Source organism: Mesoplodon bidens, assembly GCF_964165515.1.
Source record: "Mesoplodon bidens genome assembly, chromosome: 4".
NCBI classification, from domain to species: Eukaryota; Metazoa; Chordata; class Mammalia; order Artiodactyla; family Ziphiidae; genus Mesoplodon; species Mesoplodon bidens.
Window position 1 is genome coordinate 76,693,892 of NC_138160.1, and position 27,671 is coordinate 76,721,562.

At 39.8% G+C, this 27,671-nt stretch overlaps 1 protein-coding gene across 7 annotated transcripts in view; it reads right to left on the reverse strand.

Moving 5' to 3' along the window:
- The window catches only part of ARB2A (ARB2 cotranscriptional regulator A), a 451,132-nt gene that overhangs the window by 17,479 nt on the left and 405,982 nt on the right, over positions 1–27,671 (reverse strand). For 2 of the 7 annotated variants that reach the window (XM_081233584.1, XM_081233581.1), the window contains one exon: positions 14,146–17,199. The exons of the other annotated variants lie outside the window; for them this stretch is intronic. In XM_081233584.1, the coding sequence (XP_081089710.1) occupies positions 17,057–17,199 (143 nt within the window). In that variant the 3' untranslated portion in view covers positions 14,146–17,056. Of the gene's footprint in view, positions 1–14,145; positions 17,200–27,671 lie in introns of those variants that run through there. 7 annotated transcript variants of the gene reach the window in all.

Below are 27,671 nucleotides of genomic sequence, written 5' to 3' on the forward strand. Positions count from 1 at the left end.
ACTCCTATGAGGAGTGCGCCCTCCCTGGGCCCTTCACCCCCCTTTGTGCGTTGGGTTTGAAACATGGGGGGTGGCCCAGGTCCGTTTCCCCCAAAGTGCCGGGAATCTCGATTTGCCCAGCGTTTGGGGCGTCCGGTCAAGGTGTTTCGGGCCCGTCCCAGCGAGCTGAGGCCGAGCCGGGCCAGCCCGGCGGTCATCCCGGAGCATCCCTCCCGCGGCACCGCCCAGCCGCCGCGGCCGCGCGTGGGCACCAAGGCCGAACAAAGGGCTCCGTGGGGCGCGGGGCGCGGGCACGTGACAGGCCCGGGCGCCGCGTCGCGAGCCCCCGCTGGGAGGGGCGGCTGACCCGGGGGTGCCGGGTAGCTTCCCGACATAAAAAGCGCTGCGGGCCTCGCGCTGGCTGCGCCGGGCCGCGCGCCGCCCGGATGAGAAGTACTTGTCTGGCTCCGCGTTGGAGAAGCCGCACGTCTCATCTCTCCAGCTCTTGCTTGAAAAGCACTCGGAAGAAACTGTGTGCGCGGGGAGGGCCGCGGGGTGGGCCGGGGCCAGGCTGCGAGGCTGAGGGGGGACCGGCCTGGGGGTGGATGGGAAGGAGGTGGAAGAAGTAGCTCCTTTCTGAGTGACAGGACTCCTTTTCAAAGAGCAAACGGGGAGGGGCGGGTGGGGAGAAGCTCCGCATACGCACAGGAGAATTTTCAAGGTTTCGAAGTCACTCCTCCTCCCCTCCCTTTAAAGACAGACATCTCTCTTTTTTCTCTTCTTTTCTTTCCCTTCTTTTTTCTTTCTTTCTTTTTAAGGTAGGAAGTGCGTGTGCCAACGTGTCTTGGTGTATTTCAGGAGAAAGAATGATGCATTAAACTTTGAAAAAATCTTCTTGAGTTGGTAAAAATTATTGAAAACATTTTAACATGTTTTTGTGGACTCACTGACCAGAGTGGATAAGTCAAGCTCTCGGACAGAGGTCTTTAGTTAAAGATGATATGTTTGTTAGGGAAAGAAAGTTTCCCCTCACCCCAATAACAAAACCTATCACAGATTTACTTCTTACTAGAAAAGAGTGTGTCCTTTTTTGAACACCTCTAAGGTGTCAGATGCCTCTGAGAAATCAGGTTGGGCGAGTAGAGCTCATCACACACGCGCCGATTTTTAAAGCCTGCCTGGATTTATAACTTAACCTTAGAAACACGTTTATTATCTCCATTCTCAACCTCAGGTTTAAGAAAAAAGTAGTGTTGGAGGACCATGCATGCCTTATAGAGGAGAAAACCTTCTTTTAAAAAAGATTTAAACCCACAGTACCAGTTGTTTGTTGTTGTTATCATGATTATGATGGTTATTATGTCATCCCTCCTTTTTGCACTTGATCTGATGAGAGAACTTTTTAAAAGAGTGTGAAATGAAGGACACAAAGACAGTATATCAATGAAAAGAAGAAAGTGGCCCTTTTAATGAGAACTAAAGAAAACCCAAATGTAGATGAAGTGTACCGTAAAAGCTGCTTCAAAGTCCATCTTAATTCCCTTGGGCTCAGTCATCACAAACATGTGATAATTGGGAGTCCTGCATGGAGGTAAGGCAGCCATGGGCTGGGGATCATGCAGATGCACCTCCCTGCCCTCTAGTTCCAAATACATTTTAACCAAGAACTTGGAGACCTTACAGAACCCAGGTTTGGCTACTTAACTTTCAAATGCTATTTGCCCATTAAAGTAATATTTTCCTTCTTGAGTAACTGTGCTCACGAAGGGAGCTTCATCCTCCACCCCACCTCACCCCTCAGCAGGTTGGAATATGCTGGGCCATATTCTAGGTTTTGACTGTTATTTTGTGATCAGCTCTATTTAATTTTCTATTTATTTTCGGACCTCAGCCTTTCTGGATCACAAAAGTCCCCACAAGCAACACAGCAATAAATCTGAACAAAAATAAGACAGATTTCCTCATCGATGTGTAATAAAGTTAAAGGACATTGTTTTGTCAGACAAGCGCTAAGTAGAAAATAAATCTCAGAGTCTGGGGAAACAAAACGGAGCGCTGCTGGCATGTGTGTAAATTTACTTTTAAAAGCAATAAATCAATGTTAAATTAAACAGCTGGGTACCCTGTCTAGGAGAAGTTTCCGTGTTTAAGAAGACGTTGATGGGAGAAATGTGCTATTTAATCAGACACCAATAACAAAAAAAGTTAAATTTTTATTGTGATCCAAGGCAAGACTGGCCTGGGAATATCTCTGAACTTCAGAGAGGAAGAGGGGAAGAAGAGGCAGTGTGAATTGTGTCTACAGTTTCTATCTTCAGATCTTGACATATGTTTTCAGGCATAAGGAGACGAGGAGGTTTCATAGAAATGTTTTAGATGTTTTGTAAATTGTAGCTTAAGCTCCTTATTGGCTTAGGTTTGTTGGGTGGGTTATGATCTTTGTGGGATTTTTCTTCCTCTAACACTATAACCTGTGGAGATGTTTTACTGAGCACGTTGAGCATATTCTTATCTAACACTTCCTTGATTCTCATTGTGATTGTTTTGCACAGTAAATAGCAGAGTAGAAAATAAAGAGAATTGTTATTTCATATCTATTATGTCTTGCCTTTTTTCACTGAGAAGCTAACCTGAGACTGGAGTAGCAGTTAAAAATCAACTGGAATATTTTAATATTCATTTTTCTAAGGTTTTTGTTTGTTTGTTTGGTTGGTTGGTTTATTTTCACAAAACACTTAATTGGGAAAATTTGTATGTGTGGGGTTGGAGCAGGGGACAGAACAATAGAAAAGCCAAGCTCTGGCTCCGTAGTCTAAGAACAATGTGAATCGATGAGTTATTATAAAGACAATATTCAATAGCAGGAGATTAGGCGTAGTTTAAGGCTAACATGTACATACACGGGTTCCCCCACCACCGATCTTAAAATGAAATTCCAGAAAGAATCAACACAAGTACTTTAGAAAGCAGACATGAGATGAACCCCTTAGCCTTTTGCATTCAGGTCAACTAGTTTAAAAGAAAAATATGGGATTCTTGCCTATACAGAAACCAGCAAACCGTTCTTTACTTTCTTCATATCACAATCTCAGAAGCTGTGTTTTGTTAGCCAAGTTCCACAGAATATTCATATAATTAGGTAACATCATTCAAACCTAAAAGATGGGGAAAGTGCTGTTTTCCCCCTCAAGCTACAAACTAACAGGGATATTTGGCAGCATCTTGGCTACCTTTGACTTTTCTTCAGCCAAAGGAAATATCAAAGACCCGGTTGCCTAGAGAAGAATAAAGTTATGTTATTTATATTTTGAAGGTTGCATTCAGTTTCCATGACCAGTCGTGGCTTGTTAAGGAAATCTGTGTCTTATGCCACTCAGAGATGGCTCGAATTGTGTGTCAGGAGACGTCTGGGCAGCCTTGTAAACTCAGAATGACTTCTCAAATCCTGCTAGGATTTCCCAGCGATGTGCTTTCCTGTGTGCTGAAGCCCTGGGAGTCATGTCAGCCCAAGGTGAGCCTTTCAGGCACTGCTCTTTGTGCCCACCTGGAGAGGAAGGTGCAGAATTAGTTGGATGCTGCGCTGGTTTTGGAGGTGGGGATGGGGGGAACGGAAAGGCCGCTTGTTCTAATTAAAGACAATAAGCAAGCCTGTGAGGAGCTGTCCTTTAGCCTTAGCCTGAGGCAGAAAGGGTCTGTCTCACCTCAGTAGTCAAGTCTGTTTGAGCTGGTTTGTGGGGCAAAGAGCAGAAACCTGCAGGTAGCGCTGGGCTCAGGTGAGACTGGGCCAGTGGTTAAGTCGCAGCGAATGCATCTTTACCTCCCAATTCCCTAGTCGCTCTGTGCTCTGCGCTTGACTTTGATTCTAACTTTGCTTGCTAGATGGCGCTCGGTGTCTCAGGACCTTCCATTTCAGAATTAAAGCGGCTTTTTAGTTAGCACCGTTGTTCTCAACTAGTTGTGGGCATTTGATTAGCACAGTGCTGGTAATGTTATCACCGCCCTTGTTTTTGTCACCCTTGTTCACTTTTTGATGAAGGTAGCGCCCAGGTGGGAGCTGCCCACCTTAATCCGTATAATAATAAAATTGAGTGAAACCCTGCACCTGAATTTAGGGTACATTTATGGCTCAATTATCCGTTCTGATGCATTTCAAAAAGCACTTTTGTAACTTTTCCTCCAGTAATCTGATTGAGGTTTTCAGGAAGAAGATAAATCAGCAGGTCCAGATGGTTATTTACCGTCCTTGAGGTTTACCACCAAGAGCTCACCTCCCGCTCCCACTACTATTACCTATTTCCATTTCAAGATGAGTTAAGCTAATCTTAGGGAACTTATTACTTTCATTTATCATTATGGCATGCCATTCATTGATTTTAAAGTATTACAATTTGTTTAAAGCCCAAATAACTACAATTCATGTCCACAAAGAAATGTGTTTTTATATTAGTAATAAAAGCTACCATAAAGCTTGTGAAGGGCTTTTTGTGGATTCTAATGTATATTTATTTTAATCACTAGGTGATTCTTCTCAGATATTCAAAACACTTTTTAAAAAAATACTTCTTTGTGTTGAAGCACAAAGAGACAAAACCAATAGTTCTAAGTTTCTGATGGAAAAAAATTAAGGTGAGCCAAAAGGACCTGTATGTTGTTTTGTCGAATGAAGATGTCACTTTCACAGCACCCATCGCTCTCAAACCATTGTGCGTCCCTTAAAGAAAAGGTTGCAGGTGAGGAAGAAAATGGAAAAAAAAAAAAAAACCTTCTATGTAGATATTTTACAAACATTTTAACAAAAGAGAGTTTAACTTGCTACTTGCTTTTAGGATTTAGAGAGCTAATTTGTATAGAAATGTTCCATCTTTAGGAAAATCAATAACACTCAGAGCTGGGTGGTTTGGAAACCTTTTGTCAAACCTTGGCTGCTTTGGTGGAGAACCCCGCGGTCTCTCTTTAGGTGTTAGGCTGAAACTAGCAGGCGCTGAAAACCTAAAGCGGAAAATTTACAACTTGATCGGCCCCAGCCACAAACCAAAAAACCTGCTACTGGTGCAAACATATGTGCCAGATTAAGTTAGGCAAATGGCTCTCGTTTTCTCAGGGTTGAAAGTTGATCATGAAAATTCAAATTTGAGTAAGCTCTGCTTCCAATGGATCACCAGATCCTCAAACGCTTCTAAATCTCTCCTAACCATTTACTCAAGAGATTTCATATATTTTATTACCTTCTTGAGAGCTTAGTTTATAATCTCCTGCAAATTTAATCCAATCAGGTATTATTTTTCCGGGAACACATCTAGTTTTAAAAGTTGGGTAAGTTGAAAACCAGGTGTATTCTCTTCTCTAATGTTAAACTGCTAGATAGCTAATGTGTGACTCAGTTGCTCTAATGCTTTTTCTATTTCTTCACATACAGCCTAACTTCAAAAAGCAGAAATTAAACTGCTGGATTTATTTTAAAGTTTTATTCACCAGAGGCGTAGATGATATTTTTCACAGCACGAGACAAAATAAGAGAGTGTTACCCAAGCCTTTAATTATGTCAGGAAAGACAGAAATCATGATGTTTCTTTTAATGGGGGTAAATGTATTTTGCAACATCCCTGTGGTCATACAGCCATCTCTCAGCTCAGTCATTTGTAGACCAGTCTGGCTATTAAGATGTCTTGTAAGCTAGGTTAGAATCAACTCCCGATTCTCCAAGATGGCTAGCTCCCTGGGCAAGTTGCAGAGGATGGAGCCTGGCATCAGATACCTTGGGTCCCTTCCTATCTCGGGATAGGAAGACATTCCCTATTACCTACCCGAACTTGCATGATCATCCTGCAGATTTTAACCAATATTGTCATGTTGAAGTTTGATAGTTATTGTTTAGATTTCCCCCTTCCCCAAGGGGTCTTGGAAAGTGTTTAAGAGATTATTGATTTCCAAGAAACCAAATAAAGAAGGCTATTCTTTTATAACATATGAAATACACACTTTAACTAAATAGGCAGTGCATATTTGACATTGACAAATGGGCAAGAGACAGGAAACTTATTTTAAAAGACTTTGAAGGAGGAAAAAAGTGGATAGGACAGAAACAACCCTCTAGAAGAGTGGGGTTGGAATTAAAGAAAAAGCTGGGATAAGGTGTGTGTTGCGGGGGGAATGGCCATGTATGCTGTAAAATGGTTTAAAGTTTCATCGAACACATGCAGGTGGTGAGCAAACATCACTGGAGAACCTCCTTTTCAGGGGGACCTAATCAGTATCACTCAGTGTTTTCATTGATTTGTCTTTTGAAAACAAGAAAATCAAGTTTTCTTGCACTTCTTTTCGCCACAGTTTTTTTCTGACAAAGTGGTCCTGAAATATCCACCCAGGTCTGGGAGTTTCTAATTAACATAGAATAACCCGGAAACATCATTCTGAAACTCTGTCAAGAATACACTTTAAAAAAAAAGAAATTCCTGATTAATTAAATAGAGATCTTAGCCACCCTGTCCGCGGGTCATAAGGGAAATCGCCAGTGAAGGAAAGAGCTTCCCAAAAACCCAGATTGAAGGAACAAATGCTAGGCACCCAGGAGTTCAATAACTGCTCTCTATTCCACCCAAATCTCCACAAGTTCCCCACACCAACAGAGGAAAGTTCCATGTCCTTCTCCACACCTGATTCTCTTTCTTGTTCCTGAACCTCTGGAAGGTAAGAATGAAATATTCACTTATCCAAAGATGGAAACCCAGTTCATAGAATAAATTCCGTAAAAATACACCAACCAAAGACATTCAAACATTATGGAGATATTTCAGTTGTAGTTTCACAACTGGGAGGTGGATCCCCAGTCTAGAATATGCGAGTTTCCAAGTTACCGTTATTCAACAGGTCCCCTTTGTTACCCTGCACACTTCAGCTGCCACAATGCATTTCCCTGGTTTTCATAGGAGGGTCGTGCGGCTAGTTAAAATAGCTCCCGGTGTGGCCGAGTTTCTCTTGTAGCACGGACTCGTCTTAGAATTTGGGCAAAACGACTCTTGAGACCACAAGAGTGACCAAACTATGAGAAAAAATTATCTTTGGGGATAACTCAGCAGTGACTTGGCACACTAAAAAGGGGGCAAAAATTTTGTGTAGGCAGCGCTGTGTGAGAAAACAGACTGAATTGTTAACCTATGAAATATTTAATAAAATATTTGTATGTCTTATGGGATAGAAAAATAGAGTGTTTTGAAGCTGAATTGCCACTAAGCTGAGGAAGTCACAGAAATTTGTCATTGTAATACTATGCTAAATAAAGAATCATTTTATCCTGAAAGGCATTGTAATTCATGTTACTATACAAAAGCAATTTTGTAATCGGTTTGTCGAGGCTATTTTAGAGGAAAGAAACTTCTTACTGTAAGATACCAGAATGCTCTCCCTTTTTCACTTTCCTGGCCCTTTCTGGTAAAGTTTGGATTAAGTTGATTTGAAACGACTTTTGTACAATCGATATTTTAATAGAAATTTGTTTTTGGCCGTCTTGCCTGCTCTAAATGTAATACTTTGGTCCTCAAAGTCGGTTCAAGAGAGTAGATGATTAGAACAGGGTTCCAGAGGGAGGGAAGAGATTTCACTTCAAGTCCAACAAGTGAGGCAAGTTTCAATAAAGGAAGGCGCAATTTGAAATCTTTAAAAACTAGTCTTGTCTTCAGAGTGGTGACTTAAAGGTTGCTAGGGAGATCATGCAATGAAAAAGACACCACACGAAAGTGATCTTCCTTTATTGTATTTTGCTTAACCCGACAGTAAAAAGGAGAGCCAAAGAGGGAGACATGCCGAAATCTGGAGCTTGGAGTCGAGGTCTGAAAGTAGGAAAAGAGGTGGTGGTGGGTACTGAGCCAGACGACGCGCCCCCTTTTAGTGCTGTCAGATAAGTTTCTGTCAAGCTCTTTAGCGCGCCGCCGGCCGTGCGCCCGCTGCACAGCCACCTGCTACCGGGCGGTAATTAACCAGTACCTGGGCGCACCCGGGTGAGACGGCTCCAGCCACGGACAGAGCCGTGGGACCGAGGGCCCAGTGGGTCTGAAAGTACAGCTCTTGGTCCACAGGTCTCTCGCGACAGAGATCACCAGCCCAGGGAGAATGGGCTCACAGTACAGAGCTCTTAAACCGGTGCCGGTACAGCTCTGGCCAGCTAAGGGGTGGTTGTGAGAAGTTGGCCAAAGAAAAGTTGTGGATAAGACTTCTGCCACGAAAATGACTGAGAGTGGCGCTGCTTTCATTATAAAGTAGATGCAAATTCGGGGAGCAGGCAAACGGTGTGTCAAATCTGTGGCACTCTAGTTAACACTGGGCACGGAGCAAGCAAGACTCTGCACCGACAAACTGTATACTTTTTAAACCCGTTGTCGCTTTGGGCTCAGATCCTAAGATTTCGAGCGCCAGTTTCCTATGGTGAGGGGGTGGTCGGAGAGAGCAATCAGGCGAGCGCCGGAACTTCGGGGTTCTGGCGGAGGGGAGAGGGAAGGGGGCGCGCTGGGTGCTGTCCATGGTGCTGGGAAGAACGCGGCTTCATTTCGCTTCATTTCGCTGCACCCAAACCGAGCTCAGGTGTAAAAGGGGGAAGAGAAACCGAGCACTCCTGCCGCTGGGATTTGATTTTCTTCCCATGAATGTGGAAAATACGCATATGGATGTACAATTTAAACAGCACTCTACGAGGGTTCTCCCCTATTTCTCAGCCTGCACTGCTGAGTCAGACAGCAGCGGTAACCGGTCATTACAGGACGGTTTCCTCCTTAAAGTGTTCCAATATTTCAAAGTAATGTAATAATCAATTCTTGACGTACCAAGTAAAGAGGAAGGCGGAAAGAAAAAAGGTGATTTGAGACTTAAACGTATCCAAAGGCACTTAGCTATTTCCAGGTTTGATACCGTATAAAAGCACAGCATGACTTAGCCTGTTAGATGATGAGTTTATCGAGAAAGTATTAAAAATATATAGATCCAATTTCATTTAAATAAATTTCTAAACTTCACGCTGGCCAAATACTGCAGTTATATTTTTTTGTTAGCAAAAATAAAAGGAGCAATTTATCTATTGTGTGTGTGTGTGCGTGTGTGAATTTGAAATGGTTGATTTCATTTTAAGTTCCAAAATGGTACTGTAACAACTGCATTCTCTTAAAACAGATTTGATTTCTTAAAAGACAGGTGCCCAGAAAGAAAGCAAGATGCAAATAGAAAGTATTTCAAAATTAGGATAAAGAACTAAATAGAAACATAGCTTACCTAGGAAGTAAATCACACTTTTGTTAAAAGAGGTGGGGAGGAGAGGGAGAGAGAAAACATATATAGGTTTTTACATATGTGTAAAATACATGTTTTGTTTTGTTTTACAAAAAGTTTACGTTTGTGTATATATATGTGAAATTATGTGACAAAATTTCAGGTAGAATATTACTATGTTTTGTCAACCCAGAAAAACAGGAAAACAATTTATCTTAATTATATTAACCATGAAAAATCTTAGCCTTAGCAACTTGAATCCATGTGACAATGAAGAAGGAAAGGGACAAGAATTCAAACAGCTGACACAATGATCCGCAGCAACTGACAGCATCTCATCTGATATTTGATATCAAGCACTAGATCAATATTTGTGAGATCAATGCATTTTTAATGGTTTTCCTTTGAAACTGTATGAAAGCCAAATTGTGACACCCTGTGCTAGGGTTATTTTTAGATCTGGCTATTCCAGGGGATGATATTAAGTAATGTATTGAGGCAAAGCAAAAAACCAAAACCAAAACCAAACAAAAGAAAACCACCCCCACAAAACCCCCCACAAAACCCCCAAACGAAAACCACTACAACAAACCATCAATATTTCATCAGTTGATAAATTCTGATTATCTAGGGACCTAGAGAAGGTGGGAACATTTACTGGGAAAAAGCCATTTTATGTAATTATAGTTAAAATAAGACAAAGAAGTAAACAAGCCTTTGGAAAATTATTTGGAGGTACATGAAGATGAACTGGATCGTAGATACCTTTTTCAGGCACAATGGGATTAGGTGGTACTTGAGCAAAAAGAAATGAAAATGATAAAAAGAGAAAGCCCTTTCAGCTATAGGGTCAATCACCTCATGTGTGGAATTCTATAGGAAATAACAGATTTTTCTGTGTCTCAGGCAGAAGAGAAAACCGAGAACTCTATCTGAAACTCATAGCAAGGTCCCCACAAAGGTCAAATAGAGAAAAAAAAAGTAATTAGGTATATGTACTGTCTATTATTTTCCTTTTAAGAGTTTATACATTAAAAATAAAATGCAAATTGATCTCAGAGGCACATAGGTCCCCAACTTAAAAATCTTTAAATTGTAACCTAGAAGGGTTCTACTCTTTTTCACTCTTTAATGCTTAGTCAGACAGCAACATTAACTCATTTGCTTACTAACTCATTATGTTTGACAAAAAAGCTAAACTTGTATTTATTTATTTGTTTTTACAGATTCAGTTTTGAGGAATTTTCACCCAGAGGAATCCAAGACAGCAAGCACCAGTTATTGGGGAGGTAGATGATGGGGTGGTACAGAGGGAGTATAACTAGGTGAACATTTTGGAAGGACAGCAACAAGGTGAGGTGTGATGATTGTGGACAGTGCTCCTGATAAGCAGATGTGTAAGTTTTTGCACTAGAAGAGAAAGAAAGTGTCTTCCACTTGTAATTCAACTTTAGTTAAGAACTTGGGAGAGACTGGTTTCTCTTTTGCTTGAAATAATAGGAACATTTTAGAAAATTTCTGATGCCTGACCTAGAGACCTCTCCTCCCTCTCCAAGACAGAGAATAAAATACTTCAAAACCATGCAATTCTTAAATTTCTTAGCTCAATGTTTCCTTTTTTCTAATGTTTTTCTTATGACAGTAAATTACCTGACAAAGAAACTGTCAATATATTCTTACTAACAGATCGCTTTAAATAAAACACATTGTACTATATGCTTTTAAATGAAATACAGACCTAAGTCCTTTTGCAGTAGAATTAAATCATGCACTTAGTATATTCCTTAAGAGGCTAGGTAAAAGCACATTTTCCAGGATTTTTAATAACTCCATAACGAAGAGTCACTCTCTGCATGTGTCTCTATGTTCTAGTTTATTTCAAGTCTGGCAGATTGCCTATAAACTAAAAACACCAACAGTTTGAATCAATTTTTCTTTAATGAAATAAAGCCAACCTTAAACACTGATACACATTACATACAGATAATTTACAGATGCAAATGAACTTGAGGCATTCAAAAATATTTATTACAAAGCCTTGCAGAATTTGAACATGAAAAATTTATTTAAAAGAAAATAAGTTTACAAACAATCCTGGTGACCAACATATACGGAGTACCTACTATGTTACCAGCACTGAAAAGACATACACATACTGTATATGTTGTCTATCCTGGTGGAATGGCCATATGTACCCCATGGATGGATATGTGTATGCATGTGTGTACACATACATACAGACATCTATGCATATATACATATATACATATTTTCCTATTAGGTCTTTAAAAAAAAACCCTGAGTATTTCATAGAAGGAAATGAACTTCATATTCAATTGTAGTTAATTTGGGCTTCATTTTGGCTAATCATAATTTGGCCAATAATTTTTTTCCTGATAGCATGAAGGACAGTACTTAGAATTTAAAAGTTTAGTGTTCCAAAAATGCTGCTCTTCTTAAGCCACTTTGAAGTAATGCTAGTGAGACTAAGATCCAGATCTACATGTTAATCTCTAGTTTTGCCTTCAAACAGAATTCAGTTACAAAGAACTTGGAAAGATTTTGAATCTATTCAGGAGAGGAAAACGCTTTAATTTTCTGAGGAGTAAAAACTCCCCAAGAAACTTCATATAGCTTCTTAGATTTTGCTTAGCATATGTGATAAAACATTGATTGTTGCAGTTTGGTGACCCATGAAATTTGGGGGTTAGTTTTCTCTTCAGACCAGAGCATATAATTATGCAAATAAAGAGCTGTCACTGATCTAGTGAAATACTCACAAACACATGCACTCTGAAATTGGACAGAAAAGTGAAAATGGTTGGTGATGTGATGGTGCCATGGTTTGTTTTCCTGCCAAGTTTCTATCCAAGTTCATTATTCAAATTGTAAACTTTAAAAAGAGACATATCATTCTTGGGGTGTTGGTTGTCTTTTCATTTCAGATTCTTTGTATTGGTACTGCAGGCTGGCTACAAAGTACAGTTCAACATTATTTTACCTATGACAGTCTCCCATATTACCCAATGTATTAGCCAAGGAAGAAAAAGTGGAATGATCTGGAAAGAAAGATGCAGGGCCTCTCTAGATTTCTTTTCTAGAAACATGTTTCAAATAGAACTCAACTCCAACAATACAAAGAATATAGTGAAAGGTTTTTCACAAATCTCAAGGCAAAGGACTGGGAAAAGTTGCCTGGAAGGCCTCATGGATTAAGTCAAATTTCCATTTTCAAGCTTTTTTCCATTCAAGGGGAAAAGACTGGTCACTGCATGATATCCACTTAATGGTCAAACTTTCAGTACGATTCTCTCCTATCTAGCAATTAAAGCCCACTCCATAATATTTGGTTACTTTAACCTTTAAGGTTCATTTATAATTACCACTCCTCTAAAACCTTTGTGCTAAGAATTAACAAGAGTTCTTCAATGTAACCATGCTCTTTGGCATCAAGGTCTCCCAATTCCAAAGTTACCATTGCGAAGGCTGTTGCATAATTTCAGATGTCATGGAGAGTCCCACTGATGAAATCTGAGAAGGCTCATGTCAGACCACTGACTGCTAAAGACATCACTACATGAAAGATCAGTGGTGTGAAACTTTAAAAACATCGATCCAAATGAATCAATTAAATCAACATTCATCTCTCCTAAGTGTGAGGTTTAAAACTATCATTGTTGCCTTTTTTTTTTATCCTACATAGATTTCGAGATAAACGCTGGAATGCTTTGATGGCTACTTCTATTCTCGAATCTCTGTTAATCGACTTTGTGCTATTTCCCTCTTTTCAACATCTTCCACTTGGTGTACATTCTTTACTTTTAGTACAGTGCATGACAGTTGCAATGCTTTAAATCTAAAACCGCCTAACAAAGCTAACGCTTTAGGTAGGGTAGCTTTAAGCTCTGTGAAGTGTTGATTAAAAACCCTTTCCCAGACTCAAACTGATCTTTTTGGAGATTAATAGAATATTAGATAAAAGGAAGACGAACAATTCAAGAGACTCCCACTCAGTCACACTATACAAGGAAGGAAGGAAGGAAGGAAGGAAAGTATTCAATTTTTGAAAGGGAGTACCTCCTGGAGTCTTTTATTTTATATGATTATACCTCCTAATAAGTAATCATAAAATAACCACTACTATTATCCTTTTTTTGCCACCCATATTTCAAAAATGAGACTATATCACATTTATTTAAAGACATTTTTCTCTACAAAGGCATAGGGAAAATTTTTGAGAAAATTTTAGCTTTTCTGTAATAGTAATCTTTCTTAAATGAACCAGGATTACAGACACCAAAAGGAACCTGTCAGTCTACAGTTACAAACTATGATTCCAACCGGAGACACACATGTGTCTGGACTGCAACCCCAGATAATCCAGAGAAAAATGAAAAAATCTAATTTATTAGCACTGATAATACAGTTAACATATTTTGTCACCCACACTCTCTCAAAAAAGTTACAGGTTTTAAAGAAGGAAAAGCTGTGAAATAAACATAAACAAGGTATTTTCAGATTAGATGTACTACATCAAGGACCTATATAGGGATTTGGGAGCAATTTAACCTCAACAGAGTCCTTTTGGAAAACACAATTGTTTACCGTATATAGTAAAGTATATTTTATAAAATGATAGTTTAACAACGGGTTCGAATTTCCTTGTAGCTAAGGAGATATTTTAGGTCTTAAAACCAAATATCTTTTAAAAAGCTTTGTGAAAGTTCCAAGGTAAATACTGACTCAACTGAAGTTAAGATATTACCTTACAGCAACAATAATAGTAATAATAAATAACTATAGGTTTAAAATATTGATAAATGCTCTCCCATCATTCTTATTAAGTTTCTGCTTTTATTGACCTCTGTGAGTGATTAAATGAGCTTCTGAACAAGAATAATAAGTCACCGGATATTGGGAAAATTGTTTTTATTTTAAAATAGTAAACAGAAATATATAATATATAGGAAACTCCTGTGCTTTAGTTTCCTTTTCTTTTGGTATAAACAATAATGCAATCCAAGTTGAAGCACAAGGCAGAAACTTGAGAAAAGAACAATTAATACAAGAAGATCTACCCCCCCCCCGCCTTCAAATATCCATGAAAACTTTTAACGGCTGTATAGTTAAGTACCTTTAGAAAGCTCCAAAGCCAGTATCTGGCTTTTAAGTTTTAACAGTTCTATTCTGAACCTTAGATTGATCAACAACTCCTTGCTTCCCATTCCACTTCCTCTAAGAACTCATTATATAATTCAAAAAAAAAAGAAAAAGAAAAGCCCACTTCCTAACTTTAAACCTCTACTCTCCTGAAAACTTGTCTTAAAGAAACCAAAATGGGAGAGCAGAGAAGAAACATTGTTAACCCTTGTCTCGTCCAAGCAGGCGGGCTACTACCAACTGACTGTTGTTATTCCAGGAAAACTGAGGTGAAAATAATATTATATTTATACCAACAAACCCATAATCAACAGGTTAAAAGATTCTACATTACAAGGAATCTTATCAGTAATCAGTTGGAGGTCTGGTACGGGTTGCCTAGTTCCCTCTGGGTTGCAAGAGCGCAGATCCACAAGTAGAAATTACATTTACACAACTTAAGTTTGCAGATAGCTCTCTATAGATAGTTAAACAAGGCCTAACAACCCAGTAGTTTTAAAGTATTAACGGCAACTAAGCAGTGATGTACTCTAGTTACAAGTGAAGGTTTTTTAAAAAAGAGGGGTGAGAAAACTGAAGAGAAGAAATAGGAGTGATCTGGTTTATAACCTGAGCATATTTGCTCTAATTCAGCTGCAGAAGCTTCACAAATTGAGTACTGTACAAGTGCTGATTTTAAAAATGCAATAAAATTAGTTTCTTGTGAACATTTTCATATTCTGAAAACAGCACACAATTCATAACACTTGGAAAAAATATATTCAATCCACATCAATTCTCAAATCCTCTCCGTGGAAGGTACCATTATTTTACAGTTCACTATTACTTCTAAAACAGAAAAGACTGCAGAGCAACATGCTCGACATTGCTGGGGTTACACATTTTAAGCCACCCAAGGAATTGGATAAAATGACATTTTGCTTTTTCCTCCTCTGTTGTTTCTGCTAAAATAACATCGAAAGATAAGATTACTGAAAGAAAGATCACCTTAATTTACCATCATTAAAATTATGAGAACTAATTAATGCACTTGTGTACCAAACACAGATACTACCAGTTTTAAAACTTGCTGAAATCGGTTCCTAGTATAAAAACATTTTATCCATGAGGTGGTTATTTTAAGTTATTTTTCTGAGGAGTCAAACAGTTCTAAGTTATTTTGGGTACATTTTATCGTGTCCTCAAATAAGGCAGGCATATTGTTGCGTATACTTTAAAGAAGGATGAAAAAATACTAAATTCAGATCTTCAGATCCTCACTTATTAGAAGCAGAATCTTCACTAGGTAATTAAATTCTACAAGTAATTTAAAAAGTAATAATGTTAAGATTTAACATGTGAATTTAAAAGTCAGCAAAATCTTAACTTATTTCACCTCATATTTCACAGAGTTGGCCAGATCCTAGCTGGGTTAAAATACTTAATTGTTGAAACTGTAAGGCAAAACCTTACAGAGGAGGTGGACTACTACGAATTATACCATTGGATTGAGAGGAGAAAAGTCTTTCACACCAGGTCTTTCCCTTTCTGTTGAAGCAGAAAACTAAAAGAATCATTTTAGCCCCACTAAGCCTTTCAGAAGGAAAAGGTTCAAGCGCACAGATTCCTTTTCCTTACGACGATAAAAAATACTTTCCCTAAAAAGGTCTAACTCTATGAAAGCTCAGAATAGACCACTCTACTTAGGATTAACAACAACAAACTTCCTCCACATTAAGATTTAAACAAAACTTAAGTATGCTATCTAAATTACAGTGCTACCCAACACACCTTATATATTTTAAAAAGTAAATTCTAATGATAAAGTTGGAAATTCCCTTGAAAATGAAACCTTTCCCACATGTACTTAAAAGATTTGCTCATCATTATGTTTTGGTTTAAACAATCTCTTCTGAAATTAGAGACTTGTGTAAAGTCTCGTATTCAATTGGCAAGGTTTTCAGCGATAACGTGGATTGGGTACTTTATAGATTTTTTTAATGCAGTTTTTCTTCTGGTCTCGAAATGAAAATAGATCGTTAGGGAGAGAACAATTTGCCCTCCCCAAACTACACAGTACATCACGGAATTCACGTTATGAATTTAAATTTGGCCTGGGAGGCGGGGGACTTCCTTAAAAAAAAAAAAAAGACATAGACGCCCTTAGGGAAAAAACTGCTTAAAACGGGAGTTTTAAGTCTAGAATAAAAGTTTCCTTCGGTTCGGTTCGGGGGGGAACAAAAAATGGACATGAATCAGGGGGAAGGGGGGCCGGGGGAGAGGAGCGGAGCGGCGGCTACGTGGCTGCGGGCGGTAGGACCGCGAAGACGCCCCTCGCCCCGCAGCACCGGCGCGGGCTCCATCGGGGCAATTAGAGGCGCGCCGGCCGCGCCGGGCAGGGCGCTGTCGGCCTTCATCTGCGCGCTGACGGGCAGCGCGAAGCCCGAGCACAGCCCGCAGGAAGCACGACCAGTGAACCCATATTGCTTTGACAGTTGCACTCATCTAGAAATAATGCAAAACGCTATTTAGATGTATATATCACGACCCTGTGCTCTAGGAAGAAAACAATCTAATGAGGGGCTGGGAGTCTGCTCGCCGACAACAGGCGGTGGGGAGACGTGTGGATGCATATGCTCGAGTGTGCTTCCTCGGCTTCCCCTCCCCCGTCTCGCTCGCTCTCCTCTTACAGCTCTTCGTGCTTTATTCGGTGGGAGCGCCGCGTCAGAGTCGGCTTCAGGGAACTGGTCTTTGCCTCAGAGGCTTCGGTAAAGAACTTGAAAATAGACGGGAAGCTCTTCCAGGAAGTTAGCTCGTGACGGTCGGTGCCTGCAAAATGCACAGATTCAGTTACGAGGTGGCCTCTCGTGCTGCCGGCGCAGGTGGGACAGGACAGCCGGGCTCTGCCGAGGCCCAGGCCGCCGGTTCTCTGTCCTCGAGCCCGCGCCCTCTGCGCCGCGCCCCGCCCCGCCCTCGGAGCCCAGCCCCCACCCCTCCAGGGCGCGCGACCCCTAGGGACCACACCTGTACCTGAGGGTTCACGTGGCCCCCAGGGCTTGGAGGGAGGCTGCGGCCCACCGACTCCGCGTCTCCGCTGGCGGCGCTCGGGGTGGCGATCCCGGCACTCCGCCGCCTCCGGCCTGAGCCCCTAGCACGTCCCCGACGCGCGGCCGCGGCCGGTCCTTCCCCGCGGTCGCCCGAGGCGCGGCCGGCGGCCCCCGGGGCCCCAGCCCCTCCGGGCCAATCGAGGCGCTGGGCGGGAAGGGCCACTCCCTCTCCCGCCTCGAAACCACCCACTTCCCCAGGCTGGGCGCGCGCGGGGATTGGTTTCCCCTGCGCTCGGAATCCGGCTTTTGCACCCTCCGCAGAGCACCCACGTTTCTTTGCTTCCCAAGAGAAAGAAACAAGTTGAATTTTAGTGTCCTAGGAGCCTACATTTTTTTTTTTTTTAAACGGGTTTTAGGGGACAGTCTTAGAAAAGCTAAAAAAAAAAAAAAAAAAAAAAGAATGTTTCAAAGCAGTGACTACTGAAAGAGCATCTAGGCCTCCTATTTTGTCAGGAGGAATTCAACTCACAAAATGCAGGTTGTCAATTTATGGAGTTATTTTATTTTACTACAGCTTCTTTCTGTGGCTTCAATTTAACACTAATGTACAGATTTTTCAAATAAAATCTTTCTTCAGTTTTAAGACAGGTAAAAAATAACACTGATGTAGACGTAAGAACAGATGAGGACATGAATCTGTTTTTGACTCCCTGTGAGAGCTTATATCATTTAACTAATAGTTTTATAACGGAACACTTTTTAAATTAAAAAATAAAAATAATAATAACAAAGACTCTCCTGTAGAAATAATGAGTGAATAGATTTTAAACGGTTTAAATCTCTTCCTAGATCACTCAATTATGCAGAGAGACACTGTCTGGAAGTCTCTGGATTCGGGGCCTCTGTCTGATACTTTAACATTGTTAATGATAATTCTTTAGTCTGTAATAGTAGGTCATTGCTATGGTTACTCTACAATGGTGCAACACTTTGCTTTCCCCTTCAGCTATTCGCTGAGACCTGGTAACCACATTTGTTGCCTAGCAACAGTTTTGTGACAGTATCACAATCTGGGAGTTACAACAATAAGGATGCTATGGCTGCCTCGACCAGAGAGCAGAAAGCTATAGTCTGTGCATGTGACTTAGCTGTGGGAGCTGGCCTTACTAGAGAACCCCTCTTTTAACAGGTGCCCTCAGAAGGATGCTCTCTATCCTCCTCTCCTCTGCAGACTGGCCTAATGAACCTGCATTTGGAACAAGATCCAGTACTGAAGTCATATCCTTGAGTTACATCCCCCAACACTACTGTGTTCAGACTAAAGCATGAGGTCCTTTTTCTATTTGCTTACTCAGTTTGGGCAAAATTCAATGTTAGTCAGTGGAAGAAAGAGATGAGTGCAGGTTTATCCTGGCAAATCCTAAAGTGCCTGACTGGATTTTGACAAGTCAATAGAATTCTCGGGAAAAAATTATACAAATGCCTGCCTTTATCAATAGATGTGTAAAAATTCAAGGTCTTTAAAAATATATGTAATATCCAGATATTTATTGTTAGTATATAATTTTCACTGACGTATTCAGATAACAGTCTTAAAGACTTCCTTTGAATTTGGAGGCATCTGTATTCTCCAAACACAAAAGAAGTTTGTGAGCAGTTCTAGATAAGCTCAGACATACCTACTTTAAATAATATTGTGTGGGTATATTTAGAAGGGAGCCCAGTTTCTGGATAGGTTTATGAAATGCCCATCCCTGTTTTCTATAGTGCTTGTAACTTCAGTTTCATTTCAATAATAATTACTAATAGCACTTATAATGAAAAAATATTTTAAAGTCAATGGTATTGACTCTTCTCAGATGCATACTACATGGAAACACCCATCCCCAAACACAATCGGAAAAAAAAAAAGGTGTTAATCGTCTCTTTTCCTTCTCATTTCCCAGGCTTCCAGGCTCATTTGGCATTTCCTCCATAGTGATCACACTTACACTTCCTAGTATTACCAAGGCTATGATCAATTTCTAAGCTTTCTCAGGGAGCTCTTCTCATAATTCCTCCCACCCCCTGAAAACCAATTCAATGTTTGAATCTAGAGGGACCTAAGGAGTCAATGGTCTGAAGCAATTTTAACTCCTTTATTTTTTTCTTTCCTGGTGACAATCTTTCTGAAGGATGGACAAATTTCCCAGGTGATAAAATCACTACAAAGGCTTTTTAGTTTTAGCTTATGATGACTCTCTGCTTGATTAGTCCTGGGCTGAAAAGACCAAAGTCCCTGAGATAACTGAGGACTTGCACTGGCTCTCAATATTTACCCTTGCAATTTAAGAGTATAAATAATGAGAGTGTGTGCTCTGTCAGAGGAAGGGAAATTGCTAGGAGTAAATTAATAAGCAAGGTGGGTTAGAAACTGAATTATAGAGAATGGAATGGGAGAGGGAGAATCCTCCCTAAACTAAGGAGTGGTAACATAAATATCTTATACAAAAATGGCTTTCTTTTCTAAATTACTGAAAGTAGATTTTTAATAATTTTAAAACAGCATTTGGAAGGTAGTTGCATGTCCATCTGGGGCTGTGTATACACATTTCAAGAACATGTTTGGAGACCATTTTTGAAAACTCGGGGCCAAAGTTCAATGAAAATATTCACAAATTAATATGACTATCCGCCCATAGCAATGATAAGAGAATGGAAACGTTTGACAGCAGCTTTCGAATACTTAAAAGATATACAACTTTAGGGGAATTTCTTCCATCAGGATGGAAACACTAGGCCATTACATTATCTATTCATAAAATGATATAAAAGGGGAAAGTTTAGGCTAACTAAAAAAGCAGCCATTTATTAATAACCTGCAATTATGTGTAGGTAACATGGAAACTAGTCCATTTAGCACTAACTATGTTTTTGTATTTGAAGGAGATAAAACATGGTTTTATAGTCAGGACCTGGTCTTTCCTCTGCCACAACTTTACCCTTATCAAAAGCTCCTCTTCTTAGGGACTGTGATCTTTTTTCTACTTTTCAAACCCCCATTTCCCTAATCTAAGTTGTTTCCACAATGTAGGAAATAAAGGGTTTTCCCAGGTTAATTATCTGCCATGTTCTCAGGGAATGATTTTTGTATCCTCTTGGATTGGCAGGCTTGTTCTTACTGGATAATTCACCTTTGGGGCAAAATAAATGTGCACGATCTCAGTTCTTTATTACAAAAAATTGCCTTTGCTCAGTCATAATCAGTGGTTCTTAATGGGCATGGTAGTGGCCTCTGGAGCATTTTGGAAATTTGTAGGAAAGTTTCTGGAGGTCGGGACAATTGGGAGGAGCTATTGGCATTTAGTGGGAGAAGGCCAGGGAGGTGGACATCCTTCAATTTGCAGGGCATTACAGCACATGAAGAACTGTTCTGCATTACACATGTTTTTCAAATGTTTCACCAGCTACTCATGTAGTTGAAAAACCTGTTTATGATTATATGGGCTTAGAATTTAGATCTGTTTAACAAATAATCTCACAGTACTTTTGGCATGATTTTAATACACACAGAATTTTCCAGGAATCCAGCTACCATGTAAACTGAAGGAATTTTGTACTTTATGTTGTTCAGAATATTACCAAGAATGGACTGCCATATGAGAAAATCTCATCACTGATGGCCTTGTTGCCCACAGTACTTGAGCCACCAATAAGCACACCTGCACCAGCCTGCATTTGTAGATGTGGAATTCCTGGTGATTCTATACACAGGACCCATGCAAATTTTCCTGAGCACTTTAAATATTGATATATATATTACTCTTATTATGAGTTATTTTTCTTTTATTTCCTTCATATGTTAACTAGAGGAATACAATAATTTAGCAATCTTGTAAGTAGGTGAATTATGTTATCTCTAGAATTTATTTCAGGATAGTAAAAGCACGGTGTAATATTTATTTATTTTTTATTAAAAAATTTTTATTTATTTATTTGGCTGTGCCGAGTCTTAGTTGCGGCATGTGGGATCTAGTTCCCTGACCAGGGATCGAACTAGGACCCCCTGCACTGGGAACACGGAGTCTTAGCCACTGGACCACCAGGGAAGTCCAATATTTATTAAAATAGTATGTTTTTAGATGATAAGGGTTAGCTTAAATAAAAATGAATAGTTAATTCTTTTTTATTACATTAGAGATTAATTTATCTATAATCTGAACCCTACTTATAGCTAGCTCTTTTATCCTTATACAGAGTAGAAATGCCTTTTACTTTTCTTAATTAATGTTTCTTCCACAAATTTCTGGAAGAATAATGGACCCAACTTCCCTTCTGACTACAGTCATATTAAACAGATCACATCAACAATAAATGTCACTACTATAAAAACTATTTAATTTATAAGGAAATTCTGTTTCATAGATTAAAAATAATTGTGGTTGGAGAAGATCTTGGCATTTTCGTCAACGATGTTATTCACTGTGAAATAACCAAAAGGTAGTAGACAGGGGATCTTCCAATTAAAATACTACACTGAATATTTATTCTTTATCTATCAATTGTTTTTAAAAATGAACTACAGAAAATTTCAAAGAGGTAGTGATAGCACAAATGTTCAAAAAGATTAGAAACTTTAAGTATAAAGGATGAAACTATAAATCATATGAGGAAGATCAAATTGCTAAAATGTGTCATATGTTTTCCCAAAAGACTACATATTTAAGAAAAAGTGTCTTGTAATGGAACTGAGAAAGAAGGAGGCTACATTTATGTAACAGCATTTACAAATTAAACAAAAAATGGTTGGAAATAGCACTGACAGCAGAATGCTCAAAGAATAGGATAAGAGAGAAGAAAACATTGCTATATCTTCTGTCTTGTCTATTCCCCTTACTTCTTCCTGTGATGACTTTAATCCAAGTGTTTCTTACAAGTCTGCCTTGTCCACACTCCTCTTCACTTGATCTTAGTGCTTGGAATTTTTTTTTTTTTTTTTGGCAAAAACTATGCCAAAATATGCTACTGAGTTAGCAGCCAAAACCCTGATGTTTACTTTGGTAGATGTAGACTACTCTGAAGCTGTACCTCATTTTCTACAGTAGATGTCTTAAAAAGTTATACGTAAATATAATTTCTGTAAATAGAATATTTTTAAAGGAAGAAGTGGGTTATCTACTTCTTTAAAGAATCTTTTAATAAAGTGAAGAATTCTCTGGGAAAGCAAATAATCATTCTTCAAATGATATTACACATACACAATCAGATTTTCCAGAGGTAAGGCTTACTACTATAATATGATGGACAGTCTGAGTAAGGGCTCACTGAAAAGATAATTTAGAAGTATTTCTTGGTCAGCCACTCACTATTCTAATGATTGCTGGTCACCTTATTTTACATGGTCCTAGACCAAAAGGTCATGGAATAATTTCAACAATCTATGCATAATTTACATGTTAGGGTCTGGTTTAGAATAGGGGATATAACTGTTCACAAAGTCACCTTTGAATATGAAATATCATTTTAAAATCTTTATTTCAGGGGGAAAAACTAGTATGGGCCCCCACCCTCTCACTGACACCCCCCTCCCCTGGAAAAGAATTTGTTTTTAAAGAAAAAGGTAATGAGTAAATTTTATACGTTTCCTATGATAAAGGGGGAAAGAAAAAAACCTAGAAAGATATGAAACACATTAACAGGATAACATATCTATGATACTTTCAAACTGACAAGGCTTGATTTTAAAAATTGATCTTTAACAAGAAAAAGAAATATGGGCAATTAGGAAGTAATGAAGACCCTGTCAATATAGCTATGTTGAGAATAACAGGTAAGGGAATTCTTGAGAAAATCTAATATATAAAAATCAGGAGGTCTGTAATATGCATTATTGAGTCCCAGTGGGATTAACTAATGAACTTATGAGCTCACCAGCAGTTATTTTTAGAAAGATATAAAGAATTAGAGAAATACTAGAGCACAGAAAAATAATGTGCCTTCTAAAAAGAAAGAAAATATATATTACTACTAAAATTCATTTAAAAATGAATTCTAGAGCTTCTAAGAAGAACACCATTAAAAAAGAATACATTTACCAATATTTGAACAGAGAAGGGGTCCTAATGGAGACTCTCTTAGTTAGAAGGCACCAGTGTGAGTGAGACTCCGTCACACGGCGGGAGGTGAGGATGGGGGTTTCGGGGGCGGGGAGGATAGTAAACGAAGTGGGTTGTTCGCTGAGGGAGACTCCAGGAGCAGCTCAGTAAACGTGCTGCCTGGCCTGGTTAAACCACCTGTGTAAGATACAAGCAAGTCTCTTTCCATTGCTAACACTGCTGCAAATCTGTAAAGCCGAGATTGTGTTGAGACCCTAAAGGCAAGTCGTCGAGCTTGACCAGAGATAGGAGGCTGAAACAAAGACATAAAAGCAGTGGTAGAAACTTCTGCATCACGGGCAGTTTCTGGGAAAGCCTGTCTTTTCCTCCAGCTTCTTTTCTATATCTCTCATCTATGAAAGGGGAGTGGGGCGGTTTTGGGCACTGTGCAGCTTAAGACTCAAGGAGACAACTTTGGGAAGTAAACTTATTCTTAGGCAGAGTAGAGAGCCTGTAGTAGCTGTGGGTCTCTGACACTGAACCCGGCAGACCTCTCTAATAAACCTCTCCTAACCAATAAAAAATGGACACATTGTAATTGCTTGAATTGCCTTTCAAACCCAGAGAGCTGGCAGCAGAAGTGTTTTCTTTGGTTTTAATTCTTGTCTCACATACTTCTCTTAGTGTTGTCACAAAGCCTGGCCTCCAGGGATACTGTTTCCCTTTAAAATTTGAGCCCAGGTGCGGGCAAATGTTCTCTTTTTCCTTTCCCTTCGTCATTTTCAAAAGTAACTTTGACAAAGGATGGTAAGAGCACAGGGCTCTACACAAGGAATGCAAAGAATCATAAAATAGTTATTTCCATAAGTAAAGGCTTCTGATCCCATTATTCCCAACACAATCAGTGAAGAGCTTTACTGGGCCCCATTCTAAAATAACACTGTCCGAGAGGGCTGGTGCAGCTTTCTAGATAGTTTGTCACGCTTCCCTTTTCTTCCAGATTCTCTGTGTTCCTAGCTAGGTACCTATGGCTTATGGCTGCCATAAGCTTATGACTTCGTGTGTGTGTGTGTGTGTGTGTGTAAGAGAGAGGTGGGGAGGAAGGGAGAGAGAGAATGAGAAAGACAGAGAGAGGGAGGGGTGAGATAGAATGGAATGCAAAATACTTTCCTTATTTCAAAACAAAACAAAATCATTTGCTACTTCAAATATCTGAATCGTCTGTGGTCCTCCTCGCTCAATTGTGGATTCTATTCTAAAGGAAATATTTTGTGGGCAGTTTTTCCAGAGGTCCTGTGAGTGATTAATTTATACATTCATACATGTATTTATTGTATGCCAGGCACTATTTCTTTGGGCTGGGGATGTGGTGGTGAGCAAGCTATATAAAAACTCTGCTCCCTGTAGCATATGTGCTAGTGGGGATGACAGGCAACAAACAGGTAAACCGATGAACATGATGATTTCAGAGAGTCAGAAGCACTGTGAAAAAAACACAGTAGAGGGATGTGAAGAGAATGAAGAGGAGAAGAGATGGTCGTCAGTTTAGACTGGGTGGACGCTTCTGACCTGAGACCAGAGTGGAAAGAGGGAGCCAGGTGAAGGTCTGGAGAGGGTGCTGCAGGCAGAGTTCTGGAAGAACAAGGAGAGGGAGGGGGTCTGAGGAGCAAAGAGCTGGTCATAGTCAAGGAACAGGAAAGCACCTGGAGCATGGAGGGTGAGGGGGAAAGCGGGAGATGATTCAGAGAGGTGGGCAGCCTCCCAGGCATGTGAGGTCTCTCAGGGCACAGTGAAAGGTTTTAATTTTATTCCAAGCACAATGGAAGAGCTGTCTGCAGAGTTTCAGTGAAGAAGGAATATAATCTGACTTGCATTTAAAGAGTACACTGGTTGGTAAATGGTGAATGGATTATGGGGAGTTGGAATGATGGATTTAACCCTCCCTGATTGCATTTATCAACTCCTCCCACCTCTAGATCATTCTCTGGGGCTCATTCTTCTCCTGCACACTTCAGAGTGTAAAACCCACCTACTGCTGGTTCACATAAAGTGAGTAATAGTAGTAGGCAATAGCGATATGCAGTAAGAAAGACAGCCTAATAAAATAATATTTCAAAGTAGTAAATTAAAAAATGGACTTGAACTAGAAGCAGGATTTTCCTAATAATTCTGCTCTTGTTCTATTGCTGAAACCTCTGGGTTCTCGCCCTTAGGACGGGTGTGTGTGATGGGAAGGTACTAGGATGGGGACTGTGCTGTCGCCGAGTTCCATTTCTGCAAGCCGTCCAGAGGTAACTGGTGGACTTACTCTCTAGGCAGGCCTTTCCACTGTCTTCATTTCTATAAATAGACAAACTATTCTCTTTGCTTCTCCAGCTCAAAGCCTCTCAGTCATCCTTGACTTTTGTTTTCGCTTGTTTGCCGACTCCTGATCCAATCAGTTAGCAAATCCCGACAACTGCACCTCAGCAAAGGTTTTCCAGTCTCTTTTTTGCTTTCCATTCCCCTGTCACCACTCTAGATTTAATGGCCTACCGTTTAGAATCCAGAAACTTCCTGCTAACTTGTTTCATTGCCTTCAACCTCTTCTCTTCTATCTCGTACTCTGCCACCAGACAAAAATCCTAAGTATCATTTGCGTCATAGACCTCTTTCTCTGCTCAAACATATCCAATGGTCTCCATAATCTTTCAAATTAAGTAGAAATTCCTCCATGTGGTCTAAAGCCCTCCATTCCCTGGATCTAGCCTTCTTTTCTGGGTTTAATCCCTCAACTGTTCTTCTATAAGTATCCCCTATTCTCCCAGGCCCAGGTCAATTGACAATTTTTAAACCTTTCCAAAATCTCAGGGTCTGGGCATCTGTGACTGGTGATTCTGAAGTCCAGTCAGAGAAGAGATTGCCACTGTAAAGTTTTTGAAGGCAGAGGTCAAACTTTACTAATCTTCAACAGAGATGGATAAATGTACCCTATGTTGAAGTGCATGCTAGCTTTTAGAGTTAAGAAATAAATTCCTCTAAAATGGGAATATAATAACAGTTGGATTCTCTATAACTGAAACTGAAGGAAGTAGAGTGTTTTTCTTGCTCTCTCCAACGAACTGATGAGGTAGATGCAGGTGATCCACAGTCCATTAGCAACTAGGTGATAAGCACTGACAAATACTCAAAGTATCTTCCAGATATGTTTAGCTAAAATGCTGTGCTTATCTAGTAAATACAATTTAGTAGCATCAAGATGTTTAGGAGAGTGTCAGAACTGAGAACTCTCAGACAGTCAAACTTTAACTGTTCAAGAGCTTGTATTTCCAAAATGCAGTTCAGATACTTGGTTCAAATTTAGATGCAGATAGAAACATATCAAATATAAGATAGCAAAGACGTGGAAAGGACCCGAGATAAAATTTCATCTAATGGTTTCATTTCACAAGTGAGAAATCTGAACTCCAGAGCGGCTGTGATAGGCCACAGCTACACAGACAGTTTGCTGAAATATAATTAATATTTATAAATTGGTTAATAAGCATTATAATACTAAAAATTTTCAGAAGATATATGTCTAATTGCTTTAAGATTCAGTTCAGGGACTTCCCTGGTGGCGCAGTGGTTAAGAATCCACCTGCCAATGCAGGGGACACGAGTTCGAGCCCTGGTCCGGGAAGACCCCATGTGCCGCGGAGCAACTAAGGCTGTGCACCTAGAGCCCGTGCTCCGCAACAAGAGAAGCCACTGCAATGAGAAGCCTGCGTGCCACAACGAAGAGTAGCCCCTGCTCGCTGCAACTACAGAAAGCCCGCGTGCAGCAACAAAGACCCAACGCAGCCAAAAAAACAACAACAACAAAAAAGATTCAGTTCAGTATTTACTTCCTCTAATAAGCTTTCTTTGATTAACTTTACCCCATATCAACTACTTCCTTTCTTCATACTTCAGTATTTTGTATATAGTGTATACTATATTATCATATACTTGCTTTGCTTAACTAGTCATTTCATGTATGAAAGATACCTTGTCTTATCTCCAAATCGTTTGGGGGTAATGCCTCAAAACTTTTTATTCCAGAAATCATAGCTGAGGCTTAATAGATGTTTGTTGTACAAAAAACTGTCCAGAACAGAATTCACCAGAAAACTGATGCTTATTGAATGCTATTAAGATATAATAAAACATAGATTCATAG